Raw genomic sequence first — 12,179 nt, forward strand, 5'->3', positions numbered from 1 at the left:
TGCCCTTCTTCCCAGGCTCAACTTCACTCTTTCATTCCCGACTAATACTTCTCACCTGAGCGGCATCAGGGACTGGGGAATGGGGGTGGTGGTCAGTCCATAACAAGTTGTCCCTGCCACTCCAACGTGGGTCTCTGCACTGTTTTACCCTTTCTTAATTACGTTATCACAGAGGCATCACCAGCTTTGCTGATGGACTCAGCTTTGGCCAGCACTGGGCTTGTTTTGGAGCTGGAAAGATCTGGCTGCGTGTAACATGGTACAGACCCTGGTCTCTTCTCACAGAGGCCACCTCTGCAACACCACCCCCTCCAAAACCTTGCTGTGTAAACACCATACAGCCATATTGTATGACAGCCTTTGCATTCAAGCAGAAAGGCATCTGCAGGCAGAGATTCAGAGCAGAAAGCTAAGGAGGTGCTCTGAAGAGTCTGCTGACCAAGCTGGCCTTTCTCCCTTTGCAGACACCAGGGACAGTTCTTCCAAGGCTATGATGAACCCTTGTGAAAGCCATCTCAGAGCTCTGTAGGGATGAGTTTCCATGCTATGAGAGCTGGCTGTGGAAGTCTTTGCTTCACCAGCCCTTCCCACAAAGTGGCCTTCTACTTCTGACAAGATCCATCAGGGAAGGAATGACGAGCTGAAGTCAGAAGGCAGAACCAGGAACTGATCTGCTTCTTACAGAGGAGATATGCTCATGGCACACCTCATTGCTCTGCTCTGCTCTTCATCTCTCTCTCTCTTCCACTCATTTTTCCCTGTGCTGCCTGCTTTTTGTCTCTTTTTGCCCTTTTTGCAAAAGGCTATGTTTAAAACAAGCAGCAGGATTTGGTCAAATGTGTGATGAACTAGAGGAACCTCTTGCCAAAGAGTGCTGCATGTCAAGAACGCTCTCCTTGTATCCAAGGGGAAAGTCTAGAGCTGGGTTAGTGAGAAAGTTTCACTGAGGATTATAAATGGAGAAATCACATCAGGGCCCCATCAGAAGTCACAGACACTGGGCCCATGGCTAAACCGTGCATCTAGCCCAATAGGATGGGTATAAAAATACCAGGCATGGATTCAAATGATTAAAGCAAGCTGTATTTCTTCAAACTACTTTGTCCTATTTTCCTATAGTCAGAAGGGAAGGGAAGGGAAGGGAAGGGAAGGGAAGGGAAGGGAAGGGAAGGGAAGGGAAGGGAAGGGAAGGGAAGGGAAGGGAAGGGAAGGGAAGGGAAGGGAAGGGAAGGGAAGGGAAGGGAAGGGAAGGGAAGGGAAGGGAAGGGAAGGGAAGGGAAGGGAAGGGAAGGGAAGGGAAGGGAAGGGAAGGGAAGGGAAGGGAAGGGAAGGGAAGGGAAGGGAAGGGAAGGGAAGGGAAGGGAAGGGAAGGGAAGGGAAGGGAACCTCTTTGTTTTGCATTGTTAGTGACACGGTTGGACAGAGTTGAGCCACATTTGGAAGTTTCTATTGTTCCCTTTACAGAAAGTTGCCTGTCATTAAGTGGTGAAAGGGACCTTTTTGATTCAGAATAAGTTGGGAATCAGCTCGAATAAGCTTGGGTGAGGCTGCTGAAACACTGGCCCAGGTTGCCCAGAGAGGTGGTAGATGCTCCATCCCCTGGAGACATTCAAGGACAGATTAGATGGGGCTCTGTACAACCAGATTTTCTTGAAGATGTCCCTGCTTATTACAGGGGAGGTTTGACTAGACAGCCTTCAATGGCCCTTACCAACCCAAACTGTTTTGTGATTCTATTCTATGATTCAGCCAGTTCTGCACCCAGCACATCTTTAAACTCATACTGGGAAAGCACAGCCAGCTCTGTACACCAAAGACTATAGAAAAATCCTTGGTGAAACAACAATTGGGCCCAGATGGAGACGTGATAGCATAACTTTTTTTTCCAGATGACCATTCTCTCTCACTTTTATTTTCATCTGTGAGCCCTGCCAGGAACAGCCATGCTGCTGATGCCCCCAGTTCCTTCCTGCCTGCACCTGAGGAGACATGGGGTGTGAGAAGAGATTCTGGCCCCTCTATGCACAATGTCCATTTAAAGTCTAATTCAATAATCATCAGTGTGACTATGCGCCATATTGTGTCTGCTCTGCTTTTGGGCTGATTGTGCTACCTCAGCTAATGATTAAATCATTTCCAAATATATCTGCTGTTTAGCAATGTGGAATAAAAGGCCTGTAAAAGACAAAGGGCATGGATAGCAGTTCTGCTCATCGAAAGGGAAGTTTTCAAGGCTTGATTTGATTCTCTAAATGTGCCTTCTAGCATGCCTTAGGATATCTCTACTGTCACTAGAGGTTTGCAGGCAAGCAGCTCAGTCAAGCCCCTGGTGCCCTTGTCATGAGCTCAGTACCACCATGGAAGATTACGGTTAGGATTAAAGCACCTTAACTTTTTCCCTTTTAGGTTAAACCACACTTGCTCAACAGGTTTATTTTTCAGGGTTGTTTTCCTCTCCCATGATGCTCCCATGTCAGCTGTGCACTGGGACGGAGGAAAGACTCCGGTCATTGCTAGTTGCAGTAGAATGACTTTTCACCTGAAAAACTAAAATTATTCCAGCTCAGCTATGATCAGAGCTGTTTAGCACCCCGTGGTGTTCAGTCCCTCCACTTGAGAGAGCATAATCTGATCTCACAGTTTATAGAAGTTGCACCGATGAGAAAATAAGCTATTCGAACCACAGCTCTTCCAACGATCCAAGCTCATACAGCTGTGGTTCATTGTCACAGCCATATAACTTCCCTTCCGAGGACACTTGCTGTAAAATCTCTAAGAACAGAGCAGGACGTTCATTGATGGCCTGAGCAGCCAGATAAGTCCATCATCCCTCTCGCAAACCTCCCACCAAGTGGTACCCTGGTTTCACCTAGCGGCTGCATTTCTCTCAAACGGGTACAGCCAGAAGAAACCAAGGAGTCTGTCCATCCTTCCCGTGTGTCTCCAGATGTCCCATGCTGCACAGCATGTGGGGAAGGACAGTTCAGAGACGTGGGACACATAAAAATCCAAATAATCTCCCTAGGAGACTGCTTCATGGTGGTTTCATTGTCAGCATTTGTAGCTGTGTCTGCACTGTGCTTGGCAGAACTGGGCTTGGCTGCTGATATGAGGACGTGCACTTGCATTTATGCTGCAGAGAAATAGCAACTTCCTTTTTTTTGTGCTCCTCCAGGCACCTCACGGGAAGAACGTGAATCCTCAAAGGAGGAACGTCAGGGGAAAAAGCGAGCACCGCATTTTTGGGGATCAGGGATCTCTAGTAAGGCTGGCTCATACATCAGAAAGCACCAGCCAAATGCATGCAAAGGACATGGGGAGCCCCAAACACCTGCCATTACCTTTCATAGAAACTTTGGTATACGGGAGCCTAAGGCAATCTGAGCAAAAAAGGATTTGGGTCCCCCTTCATCAGCATTTTAAATGTTACCCACAGCTCCCAGACGGTGAAAGTCAGCACAACTACTGAGCACTCGGCACCACAAGGAAAACCACTGTTTCCTATTTGATTGTCAATTTAATGAAGACACACATGGAGTAGAAACTTGCAGGAGTGGTGAAACCATGGAAATGGGTAGCTGCAGAAGCTGTGAGTGCATCTCCTTGGTCCAGGTTGATTGTTCCTGATGGCTCCCCTGGGGAGGGGGTGGAGCACGTGGCATTGCAAATGTCATGCACATGTGTCCTTCTTGGTCTTGGTGGATTTCCCAGTCCACACTTGTCTGACTCTCACTGTCAGGGTTTGGATGGAGCCAAGCAGGGCTGCCACTGCCTGGCTCTGCTGCTCTGGTGCTCTCTCCCTTCTCATGAATCTCATGGAATCCATGAGAGTTAGTGCAGCTCAGGTCTGGTTTTCTCTATTGTCAATATCCGGCTGTGCTCGGGAAGTCCCAGTCTGTGTTGCGGTTGATGGTGAGGGGTTTCCCCCTCTCACCTGCCTCACCAAGGCCTGGCCTGAGGAATGGGTACAGCTTTGTTGACCCTTCGATGCCTTTGATGGAGATGTCCAGGATACAATCAGCAGTCACAATGTTGTAGAAGGAGAGGGTGCTCAGCTCTAAGTTCAAGTCCAGCCCAACCACTCGCAGTTGGACATTCTGCGATGACAGTATCTTGGCATTGACATCCTCAGGCCAGTACTTCCCGTTCACCCTTCTCAGCAACCAGACCCCATCCTCAGGGAGGTCCTTCCAGCTCCTCTCTTTCAGTGTCCCCCTCACGGTCTCCGTCAGCACCCCCAGCTCCCAGTCCAGCCCATCTCCTACATGCACCTCCCAGTAACAGCGCCCAGAGGCAAAGCCCTCCCTCCCCACCACGATGGGGAGCTGGCCCCCCATGACGGGCTGCTGGGCAGATGGCTTGTGCTGGACTATTCTCCGGTCAGAGGACACAGCAAGCTCAGAGTGTTTCTGTGCTTCATCCAGGGTGATGGGCACTGGGGAGAGAGAGGAGGAGCCACTAGTCACTACCGGGCAAGAGGGCCAGCAGATGAGATCCTCATGAGAAGAGGGACCACGTGCCTCTTAGAGAAAGCACTGGAAGGAGAGCTCCTGCTGCCAGCTCAGCCTGGGGACTAAACGTGGCTTCTAGCCCAAGGGTGATGCCACTTTCCTGGCAGGGAAAGGAGGAAAGCTTCGTTCCCAGGTCTGTGGCTCCGAGGTCTGTAGGTCTGCACTGTGAGACCTCGACCATGGGTGTAATTAGACTAGACCCAAGGGAGCATCCAGCCCATGTCCATATGGCCGTGCTCAGCAGAGAGCAATGTTTTGGCCAGCTCGTTCCAGAAGGAACAAAGGAGACTTGCTGCCAGTGTCTATACCTTTCCTTTGCTTCCAGCCCTCCTGTCTCATTCCACCTCCACAAACTTACCCATGTGGCTTCGAGCTCTTCTGAACTCTGTTAAAAAAGAAGAATCAAAAGCAAATACACTGTGTTCAAGGCCAAAACACCCACGCTGCGTCCATGTCTCTCCCACATGGATGGTGCAGTACCCCCCTGCACCTGAAGGACTGTAGCCCACAAGGAATGGAGAAAGCCTTGTGACCTGGCACTGGCTGGGTCTGGACGAATGAGGACTGCTGTGTGGACATGGCACAGCTGAGGCCTGCCATGTAGGGAGGACAGTGGTGTGAGACAAAAGGGGAGCTCCTTGTTGAAAGTCAAAGCTGGGCACGGCTTTTCCACATGTATGTGCTGCTCTCACCTCCAGAACATGCACCGCATGCCCCCAGCTGCACCACGGGGAAATCACAAAGCTTAGAGACGAGCTCCCTGACCCTGCAGTACTCACTCTGCTATGGGAGAAGCTGGGTCACAGTTTGTGCCCATCTGGAGTCCCTGATCTCTCCTCCAGCAGGAGATCACCCAAGTTCCCCATGGGGATGGGGCAGACGGTCACGCCTGGACTCTGCTTTGCTGGGACTGTGGGGTCAAGGGAACACGCTGCCCCCAACCACAGACAGACTTGTATACAGAGAGGCAGAGAACAGGAAGGTGCCTTGACTTACCTAGTGCTCTGCTTAGTGCATCTGAAAGAGAAACAGGGAGTGTTATGGGCTGCTGTTTGTTCAGTGAGAGGGCACTGCCACTGCTGGATACAGAGAGGTACCCAGGGAGGAGAATAGTGACCACAGAGCAGGATAACTGGTCGCCATCTCTCACTAACTCCTGGCTCCAGCATCAGCGACATCTCTGCATTTCCAGGGGCAGTGCAGTTCTGCCTCTTTTCCACAATGGCAGCACCCTTTCCATTTTCCACTGTAAATGGTCTCTTACCGCATCGATCCTTCAGCTCCTTCTCTTCTGCAACAGAAAGAGGAGAAAAACATCTTTGCTTTCCCTGTTGAGGATTTGAAGAAGGAATTTCAGATGTCCCTGCATCAGCTCTGCATGGGAGCGTGGCAGGGCTTGAAGGGACTGCGGAGTGATTTCCCTCCTGAGCATTGCTCCCTGGGGGTGCCAGATCAGCCCATGCCCTCTCCATTTGTGTGAGGTGAGTGCTGGTGAAGGCTGCAGGTGTGGATTTGGGTCTGCAGACACCTTGTACTCTATTTCCCTATTGTGACCTGGTTATGGGAATGAAAAAGAGGATGTGAAGGGGAGGGCACCCACGTGGTGGGCAAGAGTGATGAAGAGGAGATGCCTGGGGTGGGAGGAAGGTTACATGACGATGGCTACATGTGCTTGGGAAAACCCAGATGCAACTTCCTCAATGCAGAAAGGTTCATTTTACTGTACCTGCAAGCAGCAAGCGTTTCTCAGTTTCTGCACAGCAAGGGAAAAAGACAAGAGTTAGTCAGTGAGTAATGGCTTGGCACCCACAACACGCCCCACAGAACTTCTGGAGGATCACAGTTGCTGGGAGGTAAGTGGTCATGGCCCTGACTCAGATCTGCCTGCAGGTTGCTCCATCTGTTTGTCTTGCAGATGGACTGCTGATGGTGGTGTTCTTAAATCCTCACCTGACGCCCACCCTGTGTCTTCCATCCCACACTAATGCAAGGAGGTGGTGGGTTCCCACCATGATTTGGATGTGGTGAACTGCCATGTCCTTCCCTGAACAGTTGGGTTCCTGGGAAAATGCACTGAGCTCTCCCGAGGGTCGTGCTCCCGCTGCTTGTGATAGACAAAGGGATGAGAGCAGAGGGGATTTGAAGCCACGTCATGGGAAAGTCTCCATGGGAAGGGATTGTCATCTTCCTCTGCTGGAGGTCAGAGAGCCAAAGGGGCTCTTAGGAATGTGGCTTTTTTCACATCTTGATAAACTCTTCATCTGAGGTAAGAGGATGAGTATCTTAGCTTTGCTCTGTGAGTGCAAGGAGAGCTCTCAGCATCTGAAGGGGGAAGGTGCTTGTGAGTGGGCAACAAAGGGGGTACTCAGAGAAAGAGACCTGCCTTACCGTGCGCCTGCAAAGCCTTTTCTTTTTTCTTAGAAGCCCTCTGCTTTGCTGTAATGTTCAAAGAAGCAAGTGAAATAAGTACTGAAGCTGAAAGAAAATATCTGGAAGGGGAAACTGATGTCATATGTGATTGGATGGGAAAAAGCATCTGAATTCAGCTGGGGCATGTCATGGCAAGTTGTGCAGTCAAGGGGAGGATGTGAACACATCATGCTGGGATGGGGCAGAAGGTAAGAAGAGCTTGTATTTGGCTCAGCCCTTTTGCATTTTATGGAGAAGAGGAGCTCTTTGACCAGGTTTTGGCACTCTACCGTTGTCCATATTGTATCATCAGTTTAGTTACTCAGTTGTGTAAAGAATTTTGGGCTCTTTGAATCTCGGCATTCCTGTTACGTCATGTTGCATTCATGTTAAGCAGTCTCCATTCCCCACCTTGAACCCTGTCTGCTCTGAACCCTCGAGGGTGATGGGATTGGATGAGGGCAGCTGAGACAGAGGCCACCTTGCACAGTAGTGGGACTGTGACCACGTTGATAGCTGAGTGCAGACCTCCCACAGGTCTCGTGTCATATCTCCCCACCCTCCGTCGATATGCCCACACCCACAGGTGCCAAGCATGATGTGGAAGGAGGTCTGAGCTCTTTTGTCCTGTTCAGGGACCCTGTGTCTTTCATGGGCAGGTTTCAGAGAGGCAGATAAGAATGTCGTCTTACCTCTAAATGCCAGAGAAGCACCAGCAGCCAATGTGAGGAGAAATAAAGTGAATAGTATCCAGAAGGCAGGGAGCCATGGAGACACACGTGGAAAAACAGCACCTGTCAAAAGTATCTGAGTTTCATCTGGCAATATGAAATCTTTCCCCCCGATTTGAGTACCCACCCAAAGAGTTACTGTAGAGATGAATGGAGAAATTGTCACAGTCCTACATTGTTGAGCAGAACCTGCCTTCTCTAGAGAAGTATATATTATCTAGGGCAGGAAGGACCCTTCTCATTTCTCACTGACACCTGTCCTGCCTGCAGTTATGCACTGTGGTCTGGGATCCATCTAGCTGTACGGGAGAGCTGTTGTCTTCCCTTTCACTGGAAAGGGCCTTGCAGGGCTTTTAGGACCAAGAGCATACGGCAGAGGCTTCTCGAGACGATGTGACTCACTTGAGAGGTGCACAGTAGTTTTCTGCTCAGTCTGCACCAGGGGGTTCAGGATTTGACAGGTGACTTCTCCCGCTTCCTCTCTTGTGACCGTGACTCGACTCAGCACACTGAAGAGTTGCTTGCTGTCCTGGTGTATTGCAGTGTTCGGAGACAGTCTGTGCTTACTCTGAGTAACCCACTGGACAGTAGGTTTGGGGAACCATCCATGTGATCTACAGGCGAGCTCAAGCCCATTCCCTTGGGGGCCCAGTATCTCAAAGAATACTTCACTGGTACCTTAAAGGCAAGAGAGTTTGTTACTGGGAGAAGTGTGTTTCCATGAAAGCAGCTCTACCTGGAATTCATAGTTCTTGCTTAATCCGGAGTTTGGTCCACTATCCTGCCAGTGTCTCTCAGTCCTTAATCTAATCTTTAAAGTGGTCTTTGAGATCCCAGACTCTATCTGCCATATAAGCCAACTTTTCTTTGGCTGAGAAAAAGCCACTGTGGGATGGATTTGCCTCTCAGCTCCCCACTATTTCTTGGAACAGGCAGAGAGAAGATATATGGCTTTATAACTTTTTTTGTAGTATGAATCTATAGGAGCCTTGTCCAAGTTTGAGGAATTGGAAAGCAGAAAACAGCACAGTAAAGCACACTCAACCTGTTCTCCAGCACCTCCCCAGTTCATGCTAGCACTAAAGGGTGGGCAGAGATGGCCACTGTACAGGAACTACACCAAAGCCGCTCCAGTGTGCTGATATGGGATGCACCACATACATATCTAAGTCAGACCCCTCAGTCCAAGCTGGATTTCATAGGAATTTTTCCTGGCCAATAGTCAGAAATGGGCACCAGCTGGAAGGTTTTTCTCTCTCCTATCTCAAAAGCTGATCTAATCTCCTTTGGATGAGGGCGTGCTGTTTTCCCATCAGTGAGTCCATGCTAACCAGCTCCACCTGGCATTATAGATACCTATGCACAAATGATGCCTACTGTCCAGCTTGGAGGTGAACTGGCAGGGGAGAACATCTCCTTAGCCCAGTTGAGAAGTCACAAGAGTGAAGACAGGGCAACCATTCACATCACTGCAACAGTCAGGTGTACTGAGTACTTGTATGTGTCTCAGGTAGTCTTACACCTACCCAGCAGTGATTATTGCAGCTAGCCAGCCCCATACACACCACAACAGGGACTAAGGATGAAGCCTGTGGAACATCCTTTGGCATAGGAACTCACCCCAGTCTCTTAGCAACTTTAGCAAGCTGTTCCTGCATGCTCCATTTCACCGTAAAATGCAACTGCCTTTGAACATGCATGCTCAATTCCACACCCCATCTCACCAGGAAGATTCAAATTTAAAGCACTTTCCTTGCCTAAAACCATCATGACCTTCATGGGGCTGGTCAGATTGCCAGTTCCCTGGATTCCCTCCTGGGTGGTGGCATATGAGTTGAACTTTTCTTGGGTCCTTAGAGATGTCTCAGTGACTTAGAATTAAAGTATCACATCTGACCAAAAAGCAAGGTGCCATGTAGCACACTGGCTGATGTGAGTGGGGAGGTGATGTGTTGGGTGATATGAGTGGGGCATCAGCTGGGGGACAGTGCTCTTTCAGACAATTTTTTTCTCTCTGTAAAAAATTCACCACTACACTGCCTAGACCATGAAATCTCCAACCTGCAATGCTGAGCATGGTGGCCGTATCAGCACCCCAGTCCAAGGACTTCACGAAGCAGCTGTATGTTCCTTCATCTGCTGGCTGGACATTCTTCAGTGTTAGGGACACATTGCCAGTGGCAAATCCGTCTGTTGGCACTGATGTCCGCCCAAGGTATTTCTGTGTTGGTTTGTCACCAAACTGCCCGTATATGTGGATATCCTCTATATACCCATCTGTGATTTTCTTCCATCGCACTTCAATGTTCTCCAGTGGCTTTGTGGAAGAGATGTGGCAAGGAAGGATTGTGTCCTGGCCGACAACTCCCATTATGTTCTTGGGAGAGGTGACCTCAAAATTTTCTGTGGAAACCAAACTTGAGTGAGCATCTGCCTGAAATCAGTCAGAGAAAGTACTAGTGTGAAGGACACAGAGGACTGAGACAAACATTTATCCCCATTGCAGAGAATGGGGAACAGCTGAAAGTTGCAAATATTCACTAATGACATTGGTCCCTTCTGTTGAAGCACCTTCAAACCGTGAGACAATAGATCACAACAGAAAGATGTCACACAATGAAAAAAATTAGGTAAACTTTTCAGTTTGGAAAAAAACATAGGAAAGCATAATTAATGATTTCATGAAAATAGTTAATATGCATTCTTTAGTTTCTATCAAAGTCTCTTTAGTTTTTATTACAGATATATAAATTCATTTTGGTTTGAAGCATTCAGTCACTTTCTCCTTTTTTTCTTTTCCTTGTGGCAAAACGAGGACTGGGGAAATTGGAAAGCCCAAAGTGATAGGACAGAGGGAGAAACTAGGATGACAGAACTGGTATAGGATGGAATTATTTTGGAGAAAAGGGGGAAAAAAAGCTTAAAAGAAGGTACAGAGACATTTCATCCATCTTCCCAGCCTGCCTTGACCCTTCCCAACCCTGTGTCATGAGCAGTGGGGCAGCTGTGCCAATGCAAACTGCCCATGAAGGCAGGGAAATGTTATTGGCACTGTGGCAGGGGTAGATATGGCAGAGCTGTGTTGGGTTGGGGCTTCCCCATCTCCACCAAAGAATAGAAACTTAGGCTGGAAAGGGGCAGATTCCGCAACAGCAGAGAGTCAGGGCAGCTCTGGCTCTTTTGGAGTTAAAATGAGGACTTCTCAGAAGATCATGACCCTCAGCTTGAGCACTTTTTATCATCTGCAGACTTGAATTTCTCAGAAATGAGCAGAATAAGATATGAAAGAGTTACCTGAGAGAGGGATGGCTGTCAGCAGTGCCACAGCGAAGAAAAGCCACCTCCTCTGGTCCATACCTGCTGTCACACATGTGGGACAGTCATGCAGCTGACCTGAAACAGGCACAGAAGGGAAGTATGCAAAGAAGGGAAATCCTGTCCTAAATCCATCCGATATCTCTCAAATGGCCATCAGCTGCACCTTCTGAAGGTGCAAAGCGCTCAAGCAGTTGACTTTAAATATCACAAAAACCTGTTCTTTTCCAGAGATCTCAATTAACATTGAAGGTCCTAGGAATTTCTTGTAGTTTAACATGCTCCCAGGAAGTCGTGATGGGGTAAGCAAGAGAGAAAAGTTCAACTCAGCCCTCACCACTTGCTGCAAAATTTGATGGACACCTTAATTAACACACCAGCTTAAATCTCTGGTCTGTGTTACATGAGTCTCTCTGCTCATGCTCTGAGATGGGAGCAAAAGGAGGAAGAAACTGCTTACCTGCCCTTGTACTTGGGTGTGGAGGATGGGGAAACTGTCCTGTTTGCTATCCTGAAGATACTGCTCCCTGAGAACCATCAGACTGCAAAGTGACAGGGCATCGGTTCTGACACAAACCTGATATAATTTAGGGAGCCACACCAGCGTCGGTTTTTCTGCACTACGCCAAAAAACTTGACCTTCTTTGTCTCTGGTGCTCTTTGTAGACTTTGATATTTCCAGTACGTGGTTGGCTTTTCTTAACTCAGTCCCCATAGCAACACTTTTGGTGTGATATCTTTATTACTTTATTAGTGTTCAATATTCCACATTTAGTGAGCAGCAAGGAAGGTAAGGCAACCTGATGACTTCCAAGCAGCAGTTAATCACCCTGCACTGCAGTGTCTGGATACTTCCCCACATCCCAGAGAAAGTGGCCTACAGGTCTCACAGCTACATCTGATGTTACTCAATTGGACGCTGTTAGAATGGTGTGGCAAGTCAGATGGTCAGTCTGCCTGATTCTGGATTAATTCTAGTGCTGGGAAGGCAGCTGCCCTCTTTGGCCAACTTGGGTAAGTACAAGTGGAGTGACAGGGGAAGGATTCAATTCATCTGGTTTTATTCATAAATTCTCCCTCTTCACTTGCTAAAGAGACACCCGATTCCTGGAGGTATTTCACCCAACTAGGTACAGAGAGGTACAGGTGGGATTTGTCTCCACTTATCTTTGATATTGCACTATGTGCAACTGTTAGGTCTCACGTCGTTCAG

At 48.6% G+C, this 12,179-nt stretch overlaps 1 protein-coding gene across 1 annotated transcript; it reads right to left on the reverse strand.

The window, feature by feature from the left end:
• Positions 1–3,501: 3,501 nt before the first annotated feature.
• Positions 3,502–10,022, reverse strand: LOC141735043 (butyrophilin subfamily 3 member A3-like). Its single transcript, XM_074567469.1, has 9 exons — positions 9,713–10,022; positions 8,054–8,329; positions 6,900–6,986; positions 6,238–6,264; positions 5,662–5,802; positions 5,508–5,528; positions 4,870–4,896; positions 3,935–4,435; positions 3,502–3,635 (listed from the first exon to the last, which is right to left on the reverse strand). Exons 1-9 carry the CDS (start codon positions 10,020–10,022, stop codon positions 3,502–3,504), a joined length of 1,524 nt encoding a protein of 507 aa, XP_074423570.1.
• Between the last annotated feature and the right edge of the window lie 2,157 nt (positions 10,023–12,179).

This window comes from Larus michahellis, chromosome 28 (assembly GCF_964199755.1).
Source record: "Larus michahellis chromosome 28, bLarMic1.1, whole genome shotgun sequence".
In the NCBI taxonomy this organism is placed as follows: Eukaryota; Metazoa; Chordata; class Aves; order Charadriiformes; family Laridae; genus Larus; species Larus michahellis.

Bases quoted from the DNA above. Each gene is read 5' to 3' on its own strand.
- LOC141735043 (XM_074567469.1), bottom strand. From the start codon at position 10,022: ATGGGAGTTGTCGGCCAGGACACAATCCTTCCTTGCCACATCTCTTCC. The intron at 5,803-6,237 runs GTACAGTAAAAT...TTTCTGTTGCAG, and splicing joins GAAACGCTTGCTGCTTGCAG to AAGAGAAGGAGCTGAAGGAT. The intron at 5,529-5,661 runs GTGAGAGATGGC...TTTCTCTTTCAG, and splicing joins GATGCTGGAGCCAGGAGTTA to ATGCACTAAGCAGAGCACTA.